The following is a 24,329-nucleotide window of genomic DNA, read 5'->3' as shown; positions in this document are numbered from 1 at the left end:
TCCTGAGAGATCTGTTCTTACTTCCCTTAAAATCCCACTGAAACCAGTCCTGGCTACATAGACAGATTGGATTAACTTGGGAGCATCTTCCATTCGCAAGCCCTGAAAGTGCTCTGAAGGCTGAGCCAGCCTGATTCTTCTTTCTGAACTCCTCGGGCCTAGCTTGATTCAGTACTGGGATGAAAGGGCTCTAGTGAAGCTTCTTGAAAGCAGGGGTTTGGGTTATTTGTTTGCTTGTTATCGGTACTGGTATCTCCAGGAGGAGCTCAGTGCCCCGCCCGTGATAATGGATTAGTAAATGCTCCTGGATTGATTTTCCCATATCTAGGCCCAAAGTACCATTTGTTGCAGTGCAATTCTCTCCCTAATGGAAGATCCAGCACCTCTCAGTCATTGGGTGTGATGACACCGTCTCTGCTGAAATCCTGCCCCAGATACTTACTAACAGGTGATCTGGAGCAAGATACTTCACCCCAACTTCTGTTGCTTCATCTGTAAAATGGGGATAATGTATATACTTCCCAGAGGTGGTTGTGAGTCTATAATGTGAGTCTGTAAAACATAATAGCAGCTGCCTTTTTTGGGTGGGAGGGGGGATTTGAGGTCATATGTTTGATTAACATTTAAATACATTTAACAGGAGATAGGAGAGGGTTGAGGTCATCTATTTGAATAACATTTAAATATATTTAACAGGAGAGATGAATGCTGGGAATTATCTCAATTTTGTAGCTTCCCTAGCATCAAACAGTGGTCTGGCCTGTGCTGCATTCAGCAGCTGCTTGGTTCCGTGGGATCCTTCCTCTGCTCCAAGTTCTCCAAGAGCCATTGGTTGCTTACCTCTTTTGAGTTAAAGATCACTGTGTGTGTCTGGCGAGGGCCCCCTTCTCAGAATCATGTTTTAAAACATACAAAATAAAGCACCTGGGATTACAAAGCGAAATAATTATCCTGAAATAAAGAGGTATTTTCCCCTTCCAAAGGCAACTTATTTAATTGCGTCTTACTTTGTGAATCCATTTGGCGTTTTCCTGGCGGAGATGGACGGGTTTGCCATTCCCTTCCCCGGCCCATTTTGCAGATGGGGAAATTGAGACAAACCGTTGAAGTGTCTTGTCCAAGATCATAACACCTATTAGGTGTCTGAGGCTGGCTTTGAAGTCCTATTTTCCAGATTGCAGGCCTGGCGCTCTATTCAGTAGCTGCGAGTCCAAATGCGCCGGCCGGGGCGCGGGGCCGGACCTGCGGGTGGCGCGTACAGGGCCCTCTTTTCCTCAGACTCGTCTCGTTCTGCTGTCTCCCTGCTTCCAGCACCCTGGGGTGGCCAGTCGGGTTCTGGAACAAGCAGGAGAGAAGGGAAGCCGAGGGGAGCGCGCGGAGGAGGCTGCGCGGCATCGGCCGGACCGTCCAGCCCGGGGTGGGCGGAGGCGCCCAGGGGACCCTGACCTCCCGGGGGCGGTGGGCTGGGGCGGCAAGCGGGCCGAGGCCCCGGGGTCAGCGCTCCCCGCCCGGGGATGTCTTAGAGCGCTGCTGGGCTGCAGCTGCGCTGGCGGCCGCGGCCGGAGCGGCTCCAGCTCCAGCATCGGCTCCCCTTGGCTTAGGCGTGTTCCGAGCCATCCCCGGACGCAGCCCTTTAAAGGGCCAGGCCTGGAAGGGGCCTGCGGGCTGCAGCCGGCCTCCGGGGCCACGAGTTCATTTCGAGTTGGGCGGGCGATTTTCGAAACTCAGTTTCTCAGAGAAACCGGGGACTCCTTTGCGGTGAGGCTCAAAGGCGCCCGCCCCCCGGCAAGATTCAGGCCCGAGGACCCATCATCCCACGGCGTCCCGCGCCTTGTGCTCTAGAACCCGGCTGCCGCGTGCAACAATGTTTCTAAGGGCCTCGGGGCTCCGAGTTCCAGCTGGGGGCTCATTCTAGGAACGCGGCTCCCTCCACTGCAGCCCTGGCAGCAAGATCCAGATCCTGCCTCCCCCCAGCTCCACACCACTGGTGGTGGCTCCCATGACTTGGGGCAGGGTTCTAGCCGGGCGAGGGCGAGGGATGGCCCGGGGGTTGCTTAGGGACTAGGCCTGGGGGAGCCCCAGGTTGTGGGCTGGGAAGTCAGGCCTGGGCCCGGAGTGGTGGCGGGGAACGTAGGGAAGGTGGAGGGGGCCCCCCGGGCCGAGGTAGGGGCGGGGAGCCGGGATATGGGGGTTCTGGGGCAGGAACGAGACAGAAAAGTTTCCCCTCCCTCTCTCGCTCCTTACCCTATAGGGGTGTGTCCCACAGCCGTGGGGCTGAAGGTGCGGCAGAAAGGGGCCGCGTCAGTTCACTTCTCTGCCAGCCTGCCCTGGCACCGCAACAGGCTCGAACCCCGCTACCTGGCCCTGGGGTTAAGGTGAGGAGGGATTTGGGGGCCCAGCGGGGGGGCGGGAACGATACTGCCCCGGACTCCTGGCTCGGGATGAGGGTGACCAAAGATTTTGGCTTAGAGGCGGGGAGGGGGGGATGATGAGGGAGGAAAGGAATGAAACTGACAAAACCAGGTGGGAGTAAAGAGGAGGGGCAAGGGGGGGGGAAGCCAGACGGGGGCGGGGGGGGGGGGGGCGGGGAAACGACGAAATCCGCCAAGCTTAGTTTGTTTTAAGGATTGCTGGGGTGGATTTGCGAGTCTGGAAACGGGTTCGAGGCTTGCCTCTCACGCTTGCTACCTTTGGGGCCGGGAGCCTATTACTGAGCATCTCAGAGCCTCAGTTTCCTCGTCTGTAAAATGAGAGATTCGTCCCTTCCAAGCCCTAGATCTGTGACCAGATCGAGGGGCCGTTTCAGCAGGCCGGGGGGGGGGGGGGGGATGCTTGGGCCCCGCTTGGGCCGGAGGCTCCGGGAGGCCGGGGACGCCGCTGCCGCACTGACTGCACTTGCTCACCGCCCTCACCGAGGTGTTTTCCTAAGGCTGTTTTGTTTTTTTTTTTTAACCTCATTCCCTCTCGCCCCATCCTCATCCCCCCGTCTGAGTTGGGGCTCCGCCCTCTCCCTCTCCCCCTTATCTGGAGAGGGGCCGGCGGGCCGACTAGTGTCCCGGATCAATCACTGCCTGGAGGTGGGAGCGCCGCCCCCCTCCCGCCTACCCGCCGCCGCCGCCGCCTCCGGAGATCCGGCTCTCGGGCGAGTTCCCACGGCCGGTGGGCAGCGGTCTTGGCAGCAGGCGGGCACAGCGGCGGGGAGGGGCCACGGGAGTGCTCCGGGAGGCGCCGCTTACTTAAAGCTGCCCACGTGCGAGAACTGGGTGGGAAGAGCAGAGGGACACCCCCCACACCCTACATGCACACACCGGGCTAGACGGCCGGAGGCAGAGCGAGAGAACCGAAGGGGAACGGAGGGGTGCGTGGGGCGGCCGGGCTGGCTGCCTGGCCCGGGGCAGGGCTCCTGGGTGCATCCCTCCGGGGGCTTGGGACTTGGCGCTCAGATCCCCAAACGCGGATCCCTCACTCCTGGAGTGTAGGGGGTGGGAGCAGAGGGCTGGCTTAAATAATTGCCCTTTGACCCGGCGGGGCTCAGCTCTCCCTCCCACCCACCCCGGCGCAGGATAAGGGAGGGGGGGGAGGGCAGGGGATAAAATCAAGCCGGACTGGGCGGCGTGGCGTGCGGCGTTGCGGACGGCCGGGGGCAGCGGCCGCGGGCTAGGGGTCGGGGAGTGGGCTTCAAGTCCTCTTCTCTCTTGGCAGGGCTAGCGGCGCCGCCGGTCATCGGAGGGGGACGGGGGCGGGGAAGGGAAGAGAAGAGTTCTGGGCTTTTCCATCCGTCCCGGCTCGCGCGCGGCCGTCGCCTCCCCTTTCGCCCCCTCCCCGAGAGGCGATGGCTTCCAAACTCCTTCGGGCCGTCATCCTGGGTCCCCCGGGCTCCGGCAAAGGGACCGTGTGCCAGAGGATCGCCGAAAGCTTTGGGCTCCAGCATCTCTCCAGCGGCCACTTCTTACGGGAGAACATCAAGACAGACACGGGTGAGTAGGGAGGGAGCTGGAGCGGGTGTGCGTGCGTGTGTGCGCGCGCGTGTGTGTGTTTGTGTGTGTGTGTATATGTGTGTGTGTGTGTGTGTGTGTGTACGTGTCTGTGCGCGCGCGCGCGTGATTGAAAGGGAAAATGACCCTTAGCATTGCTAGCCCTCCGCTCCCCTCCCGCCTCCTTCCTTCCTTTTCTACGTGCCGGGGCGCATGTAACCAACCAGCGGCCAGTCTACCGAGGCGGGCAGGGCTGCGGATTAACCGTGTCCCACTTGGCGCTGGGAAAACGGGGAGGAGGCCCTGGGGAGCTGCTGGAGTCCGGGGGTGGGAGGGGAAGGAGTCCCTGGGGGGCTGCTGGAGGCGAGGGTGGGGGGGGGTGCGGAGAGCACTTTTGCTGGGATGGAAACCTCCAGCTGGATATCTTTTTCCATTCCCCTTTGAGGGAGGTGGGGGGGGGGGGGGGGGGGAGAGCGCCTCTGTCCAGCCCGGAGGCTAATCCTGCCCCTCCTGGAAAAACCCACAGAAGTCAGCGGAGGGTTTTTCTCTGACCTCAGAAAAGAGGCAGCGAGCTGGCGCTGGCGCCGGCCCAGAAACGCTGCCTTCACCCTCGTCAGAAGCTCCGTTTTCCTCCGGGTTTTACAAGGACTCCCACTCTCCCGAACCCCAGGCTGGGAAGTTATAAATTGACCTCCTGCCTCTAACGCGCACTGGCGGTGTGACCGTGTCAGTCACTCACCCTCGAAGGGCCCAGGCAACTAGGAGGGCCTAGAAATGACTGTGGTCTGGGGCCTCCATCACTGGGGCCTCCATCACTGGGGCTCCATCACTGGGGCCTCCATCACTGGGGCCTCCATCACTGGGGCCTCCATCACTGGGGCTCCATCACTGGGGCCTCCATCACTGGGGCCTCCATCACTGGGGCTCCATCAGGGGTCAGTGCAGTCACTGGGAAAGAAAACTTGGTTCCTAACTGAATTTGCGCCAGTTTTAGCAGTCGGTCAGCAACCGTTATGCAGGGATCATTTGAGCCTCAGTTTCTGCCTCCATGAAATGGAGGGGCTACTCTTGAAACTCCTGAGTCTCGGAGCCACAGCGCACAGCTGGTTTGCCCAGGGAGGAGGCCCCGCCGTCTGAGGGGAGAAGATGCCCTCCTTAGCCGGGCTGTGTTGGAACACAGGCAGGGAGCACGCTGTGGCTCTCTCCTCTCCAACTTAACTCTTTCCAGTCCTCTTTTTCTGAAAGGCCTTTTTGTTCGATGTTTCCTCTAAGGTTTAAAGAAAGAAATTATGGAAAGTTCTAAACTTAGGGTTGGTTTTTTAAAAGGCTGAACCCATTCATTACATCTCCCAGGGGAATTACTTCTTGAGTGCTGGGGTGGAATGATGGGAAACACTGGGACCAACAGGGAGCTTTTAGTCTTGCTTTGCTCAATGCAGCCTTTCTTCAGGGGGCCGCAGGCCCTGTGGGGTTCTTGGTGACATGTGCCCCACCTGGGAAACCCTAGTTCCTAAGTAATATGGGAACACATGATAGATCTAGAACTGGAAAGGATCTCAGAGGCCATAGTCCCAGCGTCAGCAACCTTTCCACTGTACCACCCTGGCTGCAAATAATGGCTGGGGAGTTTCATTTTAGTGTTTTGTTTGGGGATGGGAGAGGTAGAAGGTAATGAGTTGGGAGTAGAGAGAGGAAGATTGAATGACTTAGTGGAAGCAGGATGGGTTCCCAAGCTAGACATCTGCCATTTTTTTTGTACCCCCTCAAATGAAGCATGGAATCTCTGCTCACTTTTCCAAGCACAAAAGGGAGAAGCAGAATCCATCGAGCTTGGTCTCCGATTTTGTGTTGTGGGCAATGTTTATAAAACGAGCTGGCTTTAGGAAAAAGCAAAAGCAAAGAAATGTATTCCATGTGCAAATGACTTCCCTCCATGCTGAGTCTGGCATGATTTTTTTTCACTAGGTATTAGAACTGGAGGAGTGAATTTACTGATTTCTAAGCCTGAGGGATGGAAGTTTGTTCAGGTTTCATCTGTAATAATGGGAAGGCCAGCAGGGTGGGGGGTTGGCGTGCGTTATGGCAATGTCTCAACTCCGCCACCCCTGCCTGAATTTCCTCCGGCAGGAAGCCTTTTGTACAGGTTAGCCTGCTGCTTGTCAGGGGGTTGTAGCCTCTCTCATTATGGGGCTGTGAGTGGGAGAGGTAATAGCATTGGGGAGGAAGATGGATGTTGTTCAGCCCTTCCTTGGGATTTTGCTTCCATCTCTTTCTAATTCTTTTCTTTCCTATACCTCCCTTTCGCTATTGCAGCGTTTTATTCCGTGCTTTTTCACCAGAATAGGAAATGAAGGCAGATGTCAAGGATTTCAGGGTTTTTTCTCTGATGGAAGAAAACCTAAGGCTGATATCTGATCATTTTTGTTTTGCATTCGAAAGAAGACAAAAAGAAGGAAGGGTCAGGAGTTGATTCCCAGAGGCATTTACTTATTTGGAAGCTGTGGGGGCTCTGGGCTGTTTTTTTCTAACTCTTCCTCCTTAATCAGAACAAGTCAAGCAGAGTTGCTTATTGCAAACAAGAAAACAGCCTATTTACTTTTCTGTCTATTGGTTGTTTTCTTTGCTCTTGGGAAATTAGAAGCAAAATACCTCCTTTCTGGCTCTTGCCAAGGGTCTCATTAAGCTTACTAAGTATCTCCTACGAACCTAACAGCCAATTAGCACAGGACTTGGCATATAGTAGGTGCTTAATAAATAATCACTGACTGACTGCTAGAACCTGAGGTTCAAAGACAAAAGTAAAACAAATTTGGCTTCAGGGAGCTTATGTTCTTTTCCCGGTCATTAAGCATTTATTGAGTACTTCCCTTGGGAGGCACATGGATGAGTGGATATTGTGCTGGCCTTGGATTCAAATCCTGCCTCAGATACTTATTAACTGTCTGAATAAGTTATTGAAACTTCCTGCCTCAGTTTCCTTATGTGTCAAATTGAGGGGAATTAAACCACATGACTTCCCAAACTTTAAATCTGTGATACTAATGATGTGCCTGGCACTATTCTAGGCCTTGGCAATGCAGACAAAAAATGAAATAGCTCCTGCCCTTTAGACGAGTGGAAGGAATTATGAGAGCCTTAGAAGCTTATGTTTCTGTAGCACTTAAAAGGCTTGTAAAGTGCTTTACTTAAATTATTTCACTGACTCTTCAAAACAATCTTGTGAATGAGATGCTATTACTTCCATTTCACAGGTGAGGATAATTGAGGCTCGGGTTAGTAAAGTAACTTGGCTAGGGTTAAAGTAAGTATTCTTCCTGAATCCTGGTCTAGTACTCACCACAAATTGTCTCTCAGTTTGCAAATATTAAACATCAGTAGCTGGTTAGTCTTACAGATAGAGGAGACTCAGAAAGTCTTTTCATGACCCATTGGGTATAAATTTGTGAGCGCCCCTGAACTCAGCCCTGTATTCTCTAAAGGGTATTGAGGAATCACCTTTATAATGATGGATACCTTAAGAATAACTGAGGTTTGTCCTAGGTTTAATGTATCAGAGACCAATAGCTGGAACCTCCTCTATGTTTTTCTGTCCATGAGTGCTTGGATCAGAGGGATTGTTGTTAAGCTTTTTGGTACCTCTTTTATTTCATTAGTGAGTTTGGCCCATTGCTCATTAGGATGTTTTGACAAACAGCACTCTTAAGGATTACAGAGTGGAGGAGACTTTAGAAACAATCCAGTCCAACCCATTCCCAGCAGAAATCTCCCCAAACATCCCCCAAAAGAGCTTCTCCAGTTTTCTTTTGGACAGGTTACGAGACTCAGGGAAGAAGTTGGGGTGGTAATAATAGATATATAGCCTCAAACCCCTGTAATTCAGAAGAGAAAATTAATGCTTTAAGATAGGGAATTGACGTACTCACAGATGTACAATATCATTGACAAAGTTGGGCCCGGAAAGTCTCGATGAGCCTCTCTCTGTAAGGAGCCAGTTAGCATAGTATAATGAAAGGAAACCTGGATTTAGAATTTGAGGTCCAGAATTTAACTCCACCGTTGCCACTCCCTCCAGGGGTAACTTTGGGCAGCTGATTTTACCTCTGAACCTACATGTCCTCATGTGTAAACAGGGAGAATTATAGTACCTGCTTCACAGGTAAGAGCCAAGTAGGTTAATGTGTTTTGTGCTTCTAGGGCTTGGGAGAGGAGCTGATTGGGAACAAGCGCTTGGTTAGATGCTTGTTGGCTTATTGCAAGTCTTAAAGCATTAGTTAAATGTAGCTGTTTTCATTATTATTATTCATGATATTAGTATATAGTGGAGAGACAAAAAAAATAAATACTTAGAAGAGTTATAAAGAGCACTTTGAGATCTCTTTGAATGGTCCCTTCTCATTGGGGCCATCGGAAAAGGCTGGCAACCAAAAATGGACCTGAAGGGATGGTCTCCAACACATTTTGGAACTACTTTATTGTGTGGATTTATATAAACCATAGACTTACACATTTTTTTTTCTTAGTTCCCAATTCTTCCCCTGTCCCTGTAAGGCAAGTAAAACAAATGGCATTACAAATATATATATAGTCATGCAAAGTAAATTTCCACTTTAGCTATGGTTGCAACCACTTTTTAATTCACTTAATAGTATTTTATTTTTTCCAATTTCCTATATAGTTTTCTACATTCACTTTTTTTTTTTTTTTTTTTTTAATTTAATAGCCTTTTATTTACAGGATATATACATGGGTAACTTTACAGCATTAACAATTGCCAAACCTCTTGTTCCAATTTTTCACCTCTTACCCCCCCACCCCCTCCCCTAAATGGCAGGATGACCAGTAGATGTTAAATATATTAAAATATAACTTAGATACACAATAAGTATACATGACCAAAACATTATTTTGCTGTACAAAAAGAATCAGACTCTGAATTATTGTACAATTAGCTTGTGAAGGAAATCAAAAATGCATGTGTGCATAAATATAGGGATTGGGAATTTAATGTAATGGTTTTTAGTCATCTCCCAGAGTTCTTTTTCTGGGCATAGCTAGTTCAGTTCATTACTGCTCCATTAGAAATGATTTGGTTGATCTCGTTGCTGAGGATGGCCTGATCCATCAGAACTGGTCATCATCTAGTATTGTTGTTGAAGTATATAATGATCTCCTGGTCCTGCTCATTTCACTCAGCATCAGTTCGTGTAAGTCTCTCCAGGCCTTTCTGAAATCATCCTGTTGGTCATTTCTTACAGAACAGTAATATTCCATAATTTTCATATACCACAATTTATTCAGCCATTCTCCAACTGATGGACATCCATTCAGTTTCCAGTTTCTAGCCACTACAAAAAGGGCTGCCACAAACATTCGTGCACATACAGGTCCCTTTCCCTTCTTTATAATCTCTTTGGGATATAATCCCAGTAGTAACACTGCTGGATCAAAGGGTATGCACAGTTTGATAACTTTTTGAGCATAGTTCCAAACTACTCTCCAAAATGGTTGGATTCGTTCACAACTCCACCAACAATGCATCAATGTCCCAGTTTTCCCACATCCCCTCCAACAATCATCATTATTTTTTCCTGTCATCTTAGACAATCTGACAGGTGTGTAGTGGTATCTTAGAGTTGTCTTAATTTGCATTTCTCTGATTAATAATGACTCTACATTCACTTTTGCAAATTTTGATCTTTAGTTTTTTTTTTTCCCCTCTCTCCTTTCCCTTCCTCTTCCCCAAGACAGCAAGCACTTTAATGAAGGTTTTGTACACACACACACACACACACACACACTAAACATATTTCCTTTTTAGTCATGTTATAAAAGAAAAATCAAAACAAAAAGGAAGAAAAACAACAAAAATGGTGAAAAATTATGCTTTGATTGTATTCAGTTTCCATAGTTCCCTCTGTAAATGAGGATGGCATTTTCCATTCCAAGTCAACTGGAATTATCTTGAATCACTGTATTCTGAGAAGAGCTAAATCTGTCATAGTTGGTCATCACGCCATGTTCCTGTTACCGTATACATTGTTCTCCTGGTTCTCCTCACTCCATTCAGTGTCAGTCCATGTAAGCCTTTTCAGGTTTTTCTGAACTCAGTCTGCTGATCATTTCTTATAGAAGAATAATATTCCTTTCTATACGCCATAACATATTCAGCCATTCCCTAACTGATGGACATCCCAATGATTTTCAGTTCCTTGCCACTACACAAGAGGCTGCTACAAACATGTTTTTGCACATGTGGGCCCTTTCCCCTTTTTTATATTCTCTTTGGGATACAGATCCAGTAGAGACACTTCTGGATTAAAGGGGATGCACAATTTGATAGCCCTTTGGGCGTAGTTCCAAATTGCTCACCAGAATAGCTAGATCAATTCGTGATTCCCCCAACAAAGCATTAGTGTCTCAGTTTTCCCACATCCCCTCCAACATTTAGCATTTTTTTCCTGTCATCTCAGCCATCTGAGAGGTGTGAGGTGGTACTTTAGTGTTGTTTAATTGTTTGTAGCCACTTTAAAAGCAACTTGGGAAGACTGGCCGCAGAAAGGGAGTGATTTTAAAGGTCTTATCAAATTTTTAACGTCTCTATTAAGGAAGGATATCGACAACTTGGCTTGGGTCTTAATCAGGACGGTGAGGGACATGTTCTAATAAAGCTGGGAAGGGTTAGCCTGCAGAATCAAGCAAGAAGCATTTAGTAAGACAATATGAATCTGTATTGCTATGTGTCCGGCACTGTGCTAGATGCTGGGGATTAAATATACAGAGAAGGAGGAGGGGGTTGGCTGAGGAGGAAAGGGCCCAGTGGCCCGGGAGAAGCCTGCAGAGGCTGTGGTTGGAGCTGAGACAGAGCATTCTCAGCCATTGTGGAGGCTCCATGCGATACTGGGTGAGTGTTCTAGACTGGGGAGGTGCATTGGGACAGGGAAGCCAATTTCTACTCTTTGGATCTTGGATTAACTTTATTGTCCTTGTCCTGGGAGAAATAATACTTCATTCTAAACCCCATCTTTGAGTCCAGGAAAAAGGCTGATCTTAGGCTTGAGGAGGGACCTGGGCTCTCTTGAAGTCATCAAGCGTTATGGGGGCCCACTGGGTGGGGATGCGAACCTAGCCTTGTCTGCGAGTAAGTTTGAACCCAGACTGGAGGTGAGTGACCGCTGGGGTGCCCCAGCTAGTGTTATGTTAATATATATATATATATATATATGTATATGTATGTATATATATGTATGTATGTAGATAGATATAAATATAAAAAAGAGTTTTTGATGGCTAGGTGAATGGAGTTTCTGAGTCCTATAAACCCGATCTGTGGGCTTTATCTGGTGGGAGATGCAAAGACAGAATTGAGCCTGTCCAGCCTAGAGGACGCTCCAGACCACTTCCTGTGGGGACCAAAGGCACGGCATCCCAGGGTCTCAGAGTGGCCATCTAGTCAGTTCAGCTGAGAAGGTGACCTTTCAGCATTAGAGTCACTGAGTGGTCATCTAGCTCATTAAGAGTCCTTTGGTGGAGAAAATCAGAAATCTAGAGCCAGGAAGGGCCTGATTTTTCACATAAGGAACCTTCTGGGAAGCCTGGATGTCTTCTCCAAAGTTTTAGAGAGTCAGTCACCTGTGGGGCTGAACCAAGAAGTCTTCTGGTTCCTTTCTATTGCAAACCTCTCCTCCAAAGCCTCCAAGTCGCCATCTTGAAGGCCTTGCCATTGTTATGGCCACCCTGCTACTCAAACAGTTTACAAACTCTTTGTCTCCTCCAGCCAAAGTAAATGCTTACTAAATGCTTGTTTGGGTGACTGATTGACGCTATTGGATTTGCCATCTGGGCCAGTCACAGCCACAGGGAGACATGGATCTCAGGACTTTCTACTTAGTCCTTTTATCCTGACATTTGAACCCTCCCTCAGGCCAGCGCCAAAGAAACGTTCCCTTCCTGAGCTTCTAATACCTGCTTTCATCTGTGGCACTGGGAAATGCTACCGCTGCACCCTGCTAGGCTTTTCAATTCAGCCTTCAAAAGGAACACGCTGTTAGGCTTCTATTAAACTCAGGTGATATTCCAGCTCTTAGATCTATATTGGTTCTGTATTTGACCTGACACCCCTCCTGATTGAAGATGCCGTTTGCCTTTTGTTTTGCATCCGCTTGTTCTTAGCGCAGGCCTGTAATGCAATAAGTGCTTAAAAAAATGCCTGCTGATTGCCCCTTTCCCATAAAGTATCTTGTATTTATTTCATATATATTTGATATATTCTTAGCTATAAGATTTAGCAATAGTTTTTATTTTGCTTTTCCCAAGTAGAATACAAGCTGGAACGAATTCATTCTTGTCTTTGTATCTCTAATAATATTTCAGGCACTAAATAAATGCTTGTTGATTAGGGAAACAGTCTTTGGGTCCTGTTACCTGGACATCCATCGATGAGATTTTGGCTCACACATTATAGAAGGCTTTAAATAAAGCAATAGCCTCATAAATCATGGAATTCAGCACTGGAAGGAACCTTAAAGACAGTTGAGCCTAGCCTCCATATTTTACAGATGAGGAAACTGAGGCAGGCGGAGGGGAGATGATTTGGCCAGAGTCTTCACAAGTCCAGCTTTGGCATCCTCATCCCCTCCATTTCCTTGTCCATAATTCTGTGGTCACGACACACTTTGTAGATGGTTTAAGAACCAAATGATATCAAATCCAACCTGGAGGAGAGAAATCAAGGATGGGCCACCCTCAGTATTGATTGGGTAGTTTCTGGAGGGTGAAGTGGAGCACCCGTGTCCTGCCATTTGATTTTCCAAATACCAGTTCACATTTCCCACGCTTGCTGAAGGAGGGATTTTGCCTTTGTATTCCATCACCTAACAAAAGAGGCAGGGAAGAAATTATTGGAACATAGATTTGGACATGCAGGGCATCTAGTCTGCCATCTTAAAGATGAGAAAACTGAGTCCCAGAGGGGGCATTTCCTCTGTAAAATGATGAGAATGGACGTGAATGTGATTATCCTTCAAGGTTCTTCCAAATCTAAAAATATAGGATCTTTTGACTTGCTTAGGGGTCTCAAAGATGGCAAGTGATCCTCTGACTCTAAATGTGGCCCTAGTTTTGCTGCAGTATACCGCCTCTAGATGGTAGAAACTGGCCTTTATTCCCTAGCTGTCATTTAGCCAGAAAGAGTTGTAGACAGAGCACTCTTTAAAAATCTGTTTTATTCGAAGTTGTTCTATGACCTCTGCATTACCCCCAAATCTGTCTTGTCCACTGGCTTCTCCTAGTCATCCTGGTCTTCTGCCAGTGGGCTCTTGATCATCCTGGGTTCTGCCAACAGACTCTCAGCTCGGGGATGTCTGTCCAGAAGGGAGGGGCTCCAAGGTCGAATTCGTTGATAGATTGTGTGACTTGTCATCCAAGTTCCTGCCTCGGTGAGTGGGGGGAGGTCCAGCGCCAGAAGGTTGGCCATCAGGTGATGGATGTTTTTGGCTACGGTGACTGAGGAAGACCATCTGTTAAGGTCTGCGGCAGTGGTGGGAACGACACACTGACAAATGGCAGGGCATCCAGCTAGAATGTATGATTGGGAGAATGGAGAATGTGCTTTATGGGGATCAGTTGAAGGGCCTGGAAATGGTTGGAGAAGAGGAGGCTTAGGGAGTATGTGCTGATCACCTTTGGATACCTGAAGGGCTGTCTTGTGGGAGAAGCGTAGACTTCAAGAGTAGTGAGATTCAGCATAGGGCAGTGGGAAGATCCCTGATCTCAGGGAGGTAGAGGCTTGGTTGCAGAACATCCTCTGGTGCTTACTATGTGAACTTGGACAGGTCCCGTAGGTGCCCTGGATCTCAGTTTCCTCATCTGTAAAATAGGATTAGACTAAATGGTTTCCAAAGCCCTAGGAAAATGAATCTATGATTGTGTAATGTCAGGGAGCACCGCTTCATAGATACTTGAAAATGCAATGGGCAGTCAGAGGACCGAGGATGTGGGGCTTCCATGGAGGTCTCCCAGCAGAGACTAGATGACCATTGTTGGAAGTATCATAGGGCTTTGCAAACCTTGAGGAGTCACATAAATGCTAACTGTTGTTATTGTTAATATTATTGAGATGGAGGTTAGACCAGACTACCTTCAGATCCTTTGTTAACTCTGAATTTCCTTCCTTCCTTCCTTCACTTCCTCTCTTCCTTCTTCCCTTCCATCCTTCCTCCCTCCCTTCCTCCTTCCCTCCCTCCTTTTCTCCCTCTCTCCTTTTCTCCTTCTCTCCCTTCCTTTCTCCTTCCCTTCCTTTCTCCCTCTCTCCCTGTCTCCCTGTGTGTATATATATGGAGAAAAGAGAGAGAGAGAGAGTGAGTGTGAGTGTTAGAGTTATTCAGTAAACATGGGCAGCATGGTTTTAATGGAAAGGTGGATTTAGAGTCAAAAATCCTGGGATTCAGTTTCTATGGTAGACCCTGCCTTTGTAACTATTAGTAGCTGATATTTTTCTGACCCTGTTTCCTAACTAGGAGGGAATAAGCATTTATTAAGCACCTACTATGTTCTAGACATTGTACTAAGCACTGTATCGATATATCTCAGTTAGCAGTATATTAGAAACATAAAATGAGGCTGGATGTTACCTGTTAATACTTACTTCTCAGAGTTATGACAACCAAAGGCAACAATGTCTCTAACTCTGGAGTGATACACAGACATCAGCCACCATTTTAATTTTTATTCTCATCTTCTATTTCATGGACTTAGATAGCAGCAGGCAAGTCACAATCCTTTTATTGTTATTATCATTGTCGCTACTATGTACAGAATGCTGTGCTAAGAATCAGAGGTAAGCCTAAGTTTAAATGAGTCAGCCTCTACCTTCAAGGAACTCACAGCTTTCCACAATATTTCCTTTTTTTTTGTTTGTTTCCCATTTAATTAAAGAAATTTCCCTCAGTTACATGTAAACAAATTTGTAACATTTATTTCTTCAAATTTGAGTTCCAAATTATCCTCTACTCTTCTCACCTTAAGAAGCAAGCAGTGTGATATAGATTATACTAGTTGTGCATGATATTCTCATATTAGCCACGTTATAAAAGAAAACATTGACCAAAAAAGAAATAATAAAGTAAAAGTATGCTTCATCCTTCATATGCCATCGGTTTTTTTTTTCTTTGTAGGTACATAGTATTTTTTTTTTTTATCATAAGTCCTTCACAATTATTTCAGATCATTGTATTGCTGAAAATAGCTAAGTCATTGACAGTAGATCATTGCACAATATTGCTGTTACTGGGTACAGTGTTCTCCAGGTTCTGCTCATTTCACTTTGATTGAGTTCTTATTAGTCCTACCAGGTTTTTCTGAAATAATCCTGCTCATTATTTCTTATGATCCAACAGTATTCTATTATATTTATATGTTACAGCTTGTTTAGCCATTGCCCAACTGTTGGGCATAAGTTTGTGATATGGGACTGCTGAGTCACCTTCCTTCATAGTTTTCTTCCATTGATTCTCTTGTTATTAATCTTTTGTTCTTGCAGATTGTGTTATGATTCTTTTCTAGCTCTATAAGATATTTTTCTTAGTAATTTGACTGCTATAGCATTGAATAAGTAAATTAATTTAGATAGAATTGTCATTTTTATTACATCGGTTTGAGCAATTACAATTTCTCCATTTGTTTAGATGTCACTTTATTTGTGTGAAAAGTGCTGTGTATTATGTTTATGTGTTCCTGAATTTGTTTTGCCAGGCAGCCTCCCAAGTAGTTTATATTATTTCCAGTTATTTTGAATGAAATTTCTCTTTCTATCTCTTCCTGCTGGACTTTGTTGGTAATATATAGAAATGTTGATGATATATGTGGGTTTATTTTATATCTTGCAACTTAGCTAAATTTGTTAATTATTTCATCTAGATTTTTTAGTTGATTCCCTAGAATTCTCTAAGTATACCAACATAATCATTTGCAAAGAATGATAGTTTTATTTCCTTGTTGCCTATTCCGATTTTGAATAATAGTGGTGATGAGGGTCATTTTTGCTTTACCCATGACCTTATTGAGAAGGCTTCTAGCTTATTCCCATTACAGATATTGGATATTCATGATTTTAGAGAAAAAATTCTTACCATTTTAATTAGAAGCTCCATTTATTTCTGTGCTTCCTCGTGTAACTGAATAGGAGGGAGTGTTGTAGTTATAAAATCTTTTTCTGCATGTATTGAGATAATCATGTGATTTTTGTTTGTTACCACAACATTTTACATCATGGGATCAGTAAGGGTGGATGGGACCTCAAAGTCTGTCTCATAGGATGTTAGCTTAGATAGTAGAGGCAGGAAAAGTAAAGTAATTTTAAGAATAACTATGATAGGACCTTGGTCTTATCCTGTGTGCTTTGGCTTTTCAAAAATCATTAATTAGATTGAACTTTGGACTTGGAGTCAGGAAGAACCTTAGCTATGTCCTAGCTTTGAGACCTTGAACAAATCATTTAATTTCTTGGTTTCCCCCTTGAGAAATTAGTGTTGGACTCAATGGCCTGTAAAGATTTCTCTTAACTTTAGGTTTAGGATGCCAAGGTCTTTTAGGATTATAATTCAAAAGTTCTCTCTTGTGTGACTTCCTGGGGTCTCATTGAGGCTGGTGTTCTATTTGGACAGTTTTGTCCTCAGTTTCCAAGTAAGGTGCTATCTGGTCATCTGGTCAACAAACGTCCCTTGGAGGAGTTGGGATGAAGAATCTAATTCTGGATAATCAAGAAATCAAAGATTTTTTCATCTGTCACAGGGTGGGCTTATTGGCTCATGGGCAGCATTGCCTGTAGTCTTAGCGCTTTGTCAAGCTTATGACCCGTGTCCATTGAGTTCATTATCTTTGAGTTGGAGAATGTTAGAGCTGGGTGGGAACTTAGCCTAAGCTAGCACTTCTCAAACTTCGGGGTTTCAGGATTCCTTAACATTCTCAACAATTACTGCCGTTTTTCTGAATTCTAGCTTTGGATACATGTGGTATTGAAAGAACCTTTGAATAGTTCTTGGAGACTCCAAAGACCTGAGATCATTTTTTGAAAATTCCTGATCTAAACCAACTTCTTGGGTTTGCTTAGAAGCTTCCAACCCTTTTTCACTTGTAGCATTCTTAATAATACTGTTATTATTCTAAAGGCTTCTCAGTTTATTTCCTTGTGTCTCTATTCAGTTTTTGGGAAGAGATGGGTCATTCTCCGACTCCATTACTAGGTAAAGAAAGTCCTGGTTGAACCCAAAGTCTCCATTGAAAAGGGAGCTATTCTGATTTCAGGATTTCTGTATGTCATCATTAAGCTTGATTCAGTGAGAGGCAGGGAAAGATGGCGGGAATTGGAGTCAGGAGATCCCGCTTCAGATCTGCTTCCCATTGGATGTTCAACTTCACACAGAAAACTCACCTCCCAAAGGGTCCAAGTCTCCTGCAGCCCTCCATCCATTACCCTGTGACTTCCTTTTTTTCAAGATATACTGGATGATTTCTCAGTCAACAAACCTACTATGTTCCAGGTGCTGTCCTAACCTTTGGAATATTAAAAAAAAAACACATTTGTCTTCAGGTTACAGTCTAATTGGGGGGAAGGGCACAGCGTACCCTGTGTATAAGATATCTGCAGTGTAAAAGATGATAATTTCAGAGGGAGGGAAGGAGTTTGGGGGAAAGAAAGGCAATGGGAAAGAGACCTGTAGAAGGTGGGATTTGATCTGAGACTTCTCTTGTAATCTGCATATAGGGGCTTTTATTGTGGGGCTACTTTATTTTTTCCTTCTAGCTTTCAAAATCATTATTGCTGCTTCCTTGTCAACCTGTCCCTAAATTGATGGTGATAAGAATAGCCAGTGTGATAGCTCTAAGTAGTGATAATGGACCTCGAGAGGCAGTGTGGCTGAGTAGATGTCTCTGAACTTTATAAATAATGCACGCTTATCACTGATCTTTTTGAGCACGGAACCTCAATATGTTATAAATTACATAGATCATATGCTACTGTACGCTTCGTAAAGTAGAAACAATTAAATATAGATGAGCTAGAGACAAAATGGTATTTGATTTTGGATGTGACAAGCCCTGAGTCATTGGGGTGAGATGGAGAGGTGTGACATAATCAGCAGTGGGCGTCAGGGCTGTGACTCTGGCCACTTGGGGAGAGATTGGAAGAAGGCAGCCAGTGAAAAGGCACTTTGGGAGTTTAGGTGGGGGTGCTGAGGGCCTGAATTAGAAACAGAAGGTGAGACATGATGGAGATGGAAAGGAGACGTGGCCAGGGGCTAGATGACTTGGGGGACAGAGGGGAGACTGGGAGATGACAGTGGGTTCTTGACATCTGACTGATTGGAGGGAGGCAGAAATAGGGAAGTTCAGGAGAGTGACCCTGCTATTTGTGCTTCTGTTGGCCATTTATGGCTGTAATTAGCCTGGACAAATATCCATACTCTGGGAACACAGGTACTCCTCCCTCTACATCTTCATCTCTCCCCATTCATCTCTGAGGGGGCGGCTCCTGAAGGGCAGAACTGAAGCTGTGCTGCAGACGGCATGTGACATAGGGGTTACGGTGGGGAAAGGGACTGCTGCCTCGTGCCCAAATAGGGCCCATGTCCGAAGCCGTTTGGGAGCTTACAGGGACACCAGAGAGAGCTGTGTGTGTAGCAAGGGAGGATCCACTGATAGCGAATGAAGAATGGGGACAGTAGTGTACTGAAAGCAGATCCTTCAGCAGCCTATTAGGGGATGGGATCCATGATCCTGCCTCATAATTGGTTAGCCATTGAAAGTTGGGCCCTGGCCCACCTGGGCCTCCCATTATGGAATTGCTGAGATGGGCATCTGGCCTCCCAATCAGGAAAACCCACCTTCTCTGACATTTGCCCTCTGGGTAACCAATAGTCAATTATCGCAATTCTCCAGGTCTGTTAACTTATTGTAAAAATAGAATTGAAATCTTTTTAAAAATCTACACAATTATTACAATGATGATATTCATCATCCTATGGTAATTCGTAGTAATGATAATAATAATATATCGAAGGTGTTGGGTAAGCTGTATAAGCAATTATCTAGCTGGGGAAATCAGAGATCCTGAAAATATTGAAGGAAAATCGTATAAACATTTTAAAACAGCTGTAGCACAGATGTTAGATGTCTAAAGCCTTGCGGGGGGAGGGGGGAATCATCATGGTAGAATTGATTGGGTTGGTCTTGGAGTCAGAGACCAGCCTCTGACACAGGTCAGTCTGACACATACTGGCTGGCTGAGGTAGGTCAAGTCACTTAACTGCTCTTTGTCCTGTAGGTTACAGAGGAGTGGCCAGTTGACATTATTTGGGGGACTTCCCATGCTTGACGTTTCCCATAGAGATGAATTCATAAGACTAGACCCACATCCATCCCTATTCTCTTATCTTTAAATATTGTCTCAAGTCATAATCAGGTGATATATATAATATATGCATATATATATAACATATATATATAATATATATGCATATATATTATATAAATATATATATTTCTGAAAGGAGGCATAAAATGATTTCTTACTGTGTGTATGAGAGAAAGAGAGAGAGAGAGAGAGAGAGAGAGAGAGAGAGAGAGAGAGAGAGAGAATGTATTCACACTATAAGCTAAATGAGCCTTGAAATTAAAATCAGGAGGCCCTGAGTTCAAATCCACTCTTCCTAATTGTGACCCTGAGAACTCTGCCTACCTCAGTTACCTCAATATGTCAGAAACTATGCTGTGTGCTTGGGGTAGGTAGACAAAAATGGCAATAATAATAATAGGGTTATTGTGAGGATCAAATGAGATATTAGTAAGTTGCTTTACTGTAAGCCTTAAAGCGGTATATAAATGCTAGCTCTTATTAGAATATCCTCACTGGTTCTACCACTAGATGTTTTCTGTGGTTGGACAAGCATTGATTTAGTGCCTGCTCTGGGCCAGGCACAGGAGGTACAAATACAAGACATCCCTACCCTTAGGCAGCTTATGGCTGTTTTCAGCCTGTAGGATTCTTATTGGGTCCTGGCAATCTGGGAGTCCTTTGGTTGGAGGAGCAGTGATGGCTGTATCCTGCATCTCAGAGGGTTCAGGAATTTAGAGAAAGGCACAGATGGTAGTCTTCCTAGGTGGAGGGAGGAGCACCTGTGTTCATGAGGACGACCTCATAGCTCCTTGAGTTTCCAGAATAAGGATATTTGTCCAGGCTAATGACAGCCATAAGGCACCACAGAAGCACAAATAACAGGACCACTCTCTCATCTCACCTCAAAGGCTTGCAGTCCAGGGCAGGGCTGTCATATCTGTTCTTCAGGGTTTTCAAGTATTAAAGGTCAAAAATTAAAAACAAAGCCATTTAAAATGCAAATCACTGAGATCAGAGTTCAGGCTTTTTCTGCTGTTCTGTGCTGATCACATCTCTATGGGATCATCTAGTCTTTGCTTGTATTCTGCCAGAAACAGGGCGCTCATCTCCTCACAAAGCAGACCATGTTGATTTTAGATAGTGCCAACATTTTCTTGATTTTTTTCATCTTCTCTGCCACTTAAAAGACTGACAGAAAAGAGCTGTACAGGACTGAGAACCACTTTGTTCCATGCGTTGCCATGGCCACAGAATCCCCCCCATCAGTAGCCTGCTAGTGATGTTCCCCTCAGTGCTGAACTGGTCGTTGGGCGAGAGAGAGGCTTTCCAGCTTAGTCAGACCTTTCCAGGCTTGGGCACTGCCGATATACCCATTTAGAAACTCTGTTGGGCTCAGTTCAATTCAATTCATTTCATTTCAAAAACTTACTGAATTTCCCTAACATGCTGGCTACTGTGCCGAGCTCCATAACAACAAAGGCAAAAACCTGTTAACATATGAGCCTTTAGTGGATCACCTTGAGCCAGCTAGTGTGGATTAAGCACCTGGTGTGTACCAGGTCCTGGGTGCAAAAAGAAAGATGCCCCCTGCCCTGGGGGTGGGCATTCTAGTAGGGGGGGGGTCCGAAAAGTGAACAGGAGAACGAAGGCTGGCCATCCTGGGCCCTTCTTCAAGATGGCGGTTCTGGGACAAGTCACCAGTGGGACAAGGACAGAGCGAGAAGGCCGCTAAATCACTGTGGTTTTATCTGGGGAGACAAAAGAGGGAAACAGCCCTGTCCTCACGCTGTTTCCATTTTATTGAAGGGAAACATTTATACAGAAGAGCAAATTTGAAAAGCAATCAGATCAATCAGCAGTCATCTATTAAGTGCCTTGTGTTTGTCAGGAACTGTGCTGTGTTCTGAGGTAGGAAGACAAAAATGAAATTAACCCTGCCCTCGAGAAGCTTCCATCCCACCAGGGGGAAATGACATTTGGACAGAAAAATAAACAGAAAAATGAACTCCAGTCACTCAGTTTCCATTTGTTAAGTGCCCACTGTGTGCTAGGAGTTTGATAAAGGTACGAAAACAAAAGGATTCTCCCAGATCTTGCATTCTAATGGGAGGTGCTGGAAGATTTGGGTGGTAGGTCACTTCTGTCTGTTGAAATTCTGCGCTATCCTTGCCCTCCGAACTTTGACTTCTTGATCACTGGCCAAAGTCCAGACAGACTGAGAAGGGATGACAGTGAGAGCCATAATACCATATGTCATATAATGAGGTTATCAAATTCTAGGTTAAAAGATGGAAAGGGCCTGGGAGGCCATTCTAGTTTAGTCCCATTGGGTCAATCCATTGGTGTTGTGTCCATTGGCCAGGCAGTGATCACAGAATATGGGAAAAGGAAGAATTCTGTCTCATGAGACTGGAAAGGGTTGTTCAGATTGTGAAAGACTTTAAAAACAACATGGAGGAGTTTGTATTGAAGATGAAGGCACCTGACAAAGAAAGGACGAATGGCTTGTGGAGTTGTGATTCACATCGTGTTCGACTTTTTGATTATTCCTCCCGTGGGCCTGCTTTTGTGTTAAAGTTGAAGAGAATATCCTATTGACTCTGTCTACAAGGCCCTGGCCTGTCTTCATAAGATTTCTCCACTGGGTCATCCTCTGCAAAGGCCCTTGGACCACAAGTCACTCTCTGTTTCTGTATTTTCATTGTGTGCTCATGAAATAAGGTTTTGTATGACCTTTGGCTATATGGCGAAGTTCCTTGGCCAGTGAGCTTCCTTGCCTCTCAGCAGAGACCTAGACAAGCTCCCTCCCCATTAAGTTGCAGCTCCTTGGTTCTCACTATACTTGTGTAGTTGGGGCTCCCTTCTTCCACTAGCACATCGGCCCATTGTTCATTGGACAAATACCATACATGTGACCCCAAAATTTAAATTTGTGTCTTTAGGAGGCTCATCACATGCGCAATTCTTGACACTATGCACATTCGTCATTGTAGTCTAAAGACAGACACTTGAGATGGAGCGCCGTTTGGAATTATTGGTCCTGACGTGGGTTATTGTGGTCTCATACTTTTATTAGCTCATGACAAGCCTCCTCCTCTGTAGCTGACCTGGTCCTCATGCAGCAAACCTAATCGCCGGGTCCTTGTCCAACACTGTACTATTGGTCTGTCTGAACTTGTGCCCCAATGACGTGGTGTTTGAGGAACTGGCTACCCCCATTTCTTGTTGAGGCAGGAAGAGTGACAGACCAATTAAAGGCTCACAACAGCCTTGTGAGGTTGGGGCTAAAAGTACAAAGCAGGAAATTGAGGCTTGTGAAAGTAGTGACTTTGCCCATGGTGGAAGAGAATAGATATACATAATTATATACATATATATATATAAATATATATATATGCACACATAAATAAAAGAACATAAATACAATAAATTAAAGACTTAGAATTGTTTATATTTGAACCAATGAAATTAAACCTACCAAATGCCATACTTTTCTATTTATTTCTTTCAAGAATCCATTAGGATTTCTTTGTCAATTATATGGCTTTCTTTTATATGGCTGTAACTAATGTGTATTCTTTATCTTCATACTGTCTCCTTTCCCCCCTTGCATTACTTCATACATAAAGTTCTTTTTAAATTTCTTTCTAGTACTTATACTTGAGTCTTAATTATATTAAAATATTTAATTTTATTAATGTAATATAATTTATTCAATTATTCCCCTATTGTTGAATACTTAGGTTTTTTTAATCTGTCCAGTTAAGTAACATTGCTATGAAAATCTTTGAACTGATAACTTTATTTATTATTGTGCTTCTTTGCTAATGCTCTAAGCGTATATTCCCAGCAGTGGACATAGTGAGTCAAACAAAGGTAGGATTAATTTTATAGGTTTTACTGAACATTGTGAGGATTGCCATCCAAAAAGATCCTGTCAGTTTGCATTTGCCCCGGTAATGGATGGATGAACCAGTTTGTGTACAGCTTTGCCCAGCACTGAGTACCTCTAGTAATAACTCTGTGTGATTCTTGCCTTTGTCTTTCCATGGATCCTTTGTAGAAGATTAATGCCAGAAACCTTCCTCTGCATCTCTGGCCCTTTTCCACTTAGATATGTCCTTGGTGATATGTCTTGATTTGCACTATTAGTCATCACCTTGGTGATGAATTGTAGCATTCTTACGCTTGCTCACCGGTTTTCTCAGCATTTTGGGGGTCATAGTTGGAATGGCTAAACAAAATAATTTCCAAACAGATTTATGTGATTCAGTCACCTTTGCATCAATTTCTAAAGCAGCCTGTTAGTTTCCTTGACTGCCAAGTTCCTTGTCAGCTTTTCAGCTTTCTTAATTTACTTAGACAGGTGGAAAAGGTGGAAAAAAGGTAAAAAAAAAAGAATTTGGATGTGACATCAGACCCAAGATGCTGGCTATCGGTTTGAAATTTTAGATAGTACGGCAAGAATACTCCCTTGAATGGAGGAGGGGCTGCATTAGGAGAAACATGGCTTTAAGGGATAGGTAGCATATAGATCCCTGGATTCTGGCCAGTTCTGGACCTCACAGCATGGAAAGGACATTGATCAGTAGAAGGGACTTCAGGGAAAACAGACAAAGTCGAGGAAGATTTTGAGTCCTTGCTAGATGAGTTGGATGAACTGGGCATATTTAGAGAGAAGAGGTAGGGAGACATTTGAGAGTTAATTTTCAGTGTATAATGAGTTGTTTGTCATCCGGAAAAGAGACTAGTCTTGGTCAATTTGGTCCTAGAGGACGTGACCAGGAGCTGTCGTTAGGAGGTACAAAGAGTCAAATTTGGGAATGATACCAGGCAAAAGTGCCAGATCATTGTTGATGTGTGTGAGATCGGTGGCTGTTTTTGCATCTTTTTCACTGGAGACGTCATCTTGCAAGTAAAGTTCAGATGACCACTATTGGGATTGGGATTCTTTGTCAGGTACA

At 45.3% G+C, this 24,329-nt stretch overlaps 1 protein-coding gene across 3 annotated transcripts in view; it reads left to right on the top strand.

The window, feature by feature from the left end:
* The first annotated feature begins 1,894 nt into the window (after positions 1-1,894).
* Positions 1,895-24,329, top strand: part of AK4 (adenylate kinase 4) — a 74,342-nt gene continuing 51,907 nt past the window's right edge. The window contains exons 1-3 of one of the 3 annotated variants that reach the window (XM_031968968.1): positions 1,895-1,987; positions 2,252-2,375; positions 3,703-3,977. In XM_031968968.1, coding sequence (XP_031824828.1) covers positions 3,833-3,977 — 145 coding nt within the window. In that variant the 5' untranslated portion in view covers positions 1,895-1,987; positions 2,252-2,375; positions 3,703-3,832. Of the gene's footprint in view, positions 2,376-3,007; positions 3,359-3,702; positions 3,978-24,329 lie in introns of those variants that run through there. The other 2 variants (XM_031968967.1, XM_031968966.1) reach the window with 2 other exon arrangements.

The sequence above is a fragment of the Sarcophilus harrisii genome, chromosome 4, assembly GCF_902635505.1.
Source record: "Sarcophilus harrisii chromosome 4, mSarHar1.11, whole genome shotgun sequence".
NCBI lineage: Eukaryota > Metazoa > Chordata > Mammalia > Dasyuromorphia > Dasyuridae > Sarcophilus > Sarcophilus harrisii.
The sequence above is the reverse complement of the archived record's forward strand: the minus strand, read 5'-3'. Positions and strand labels throughout refer to the sequence as shown.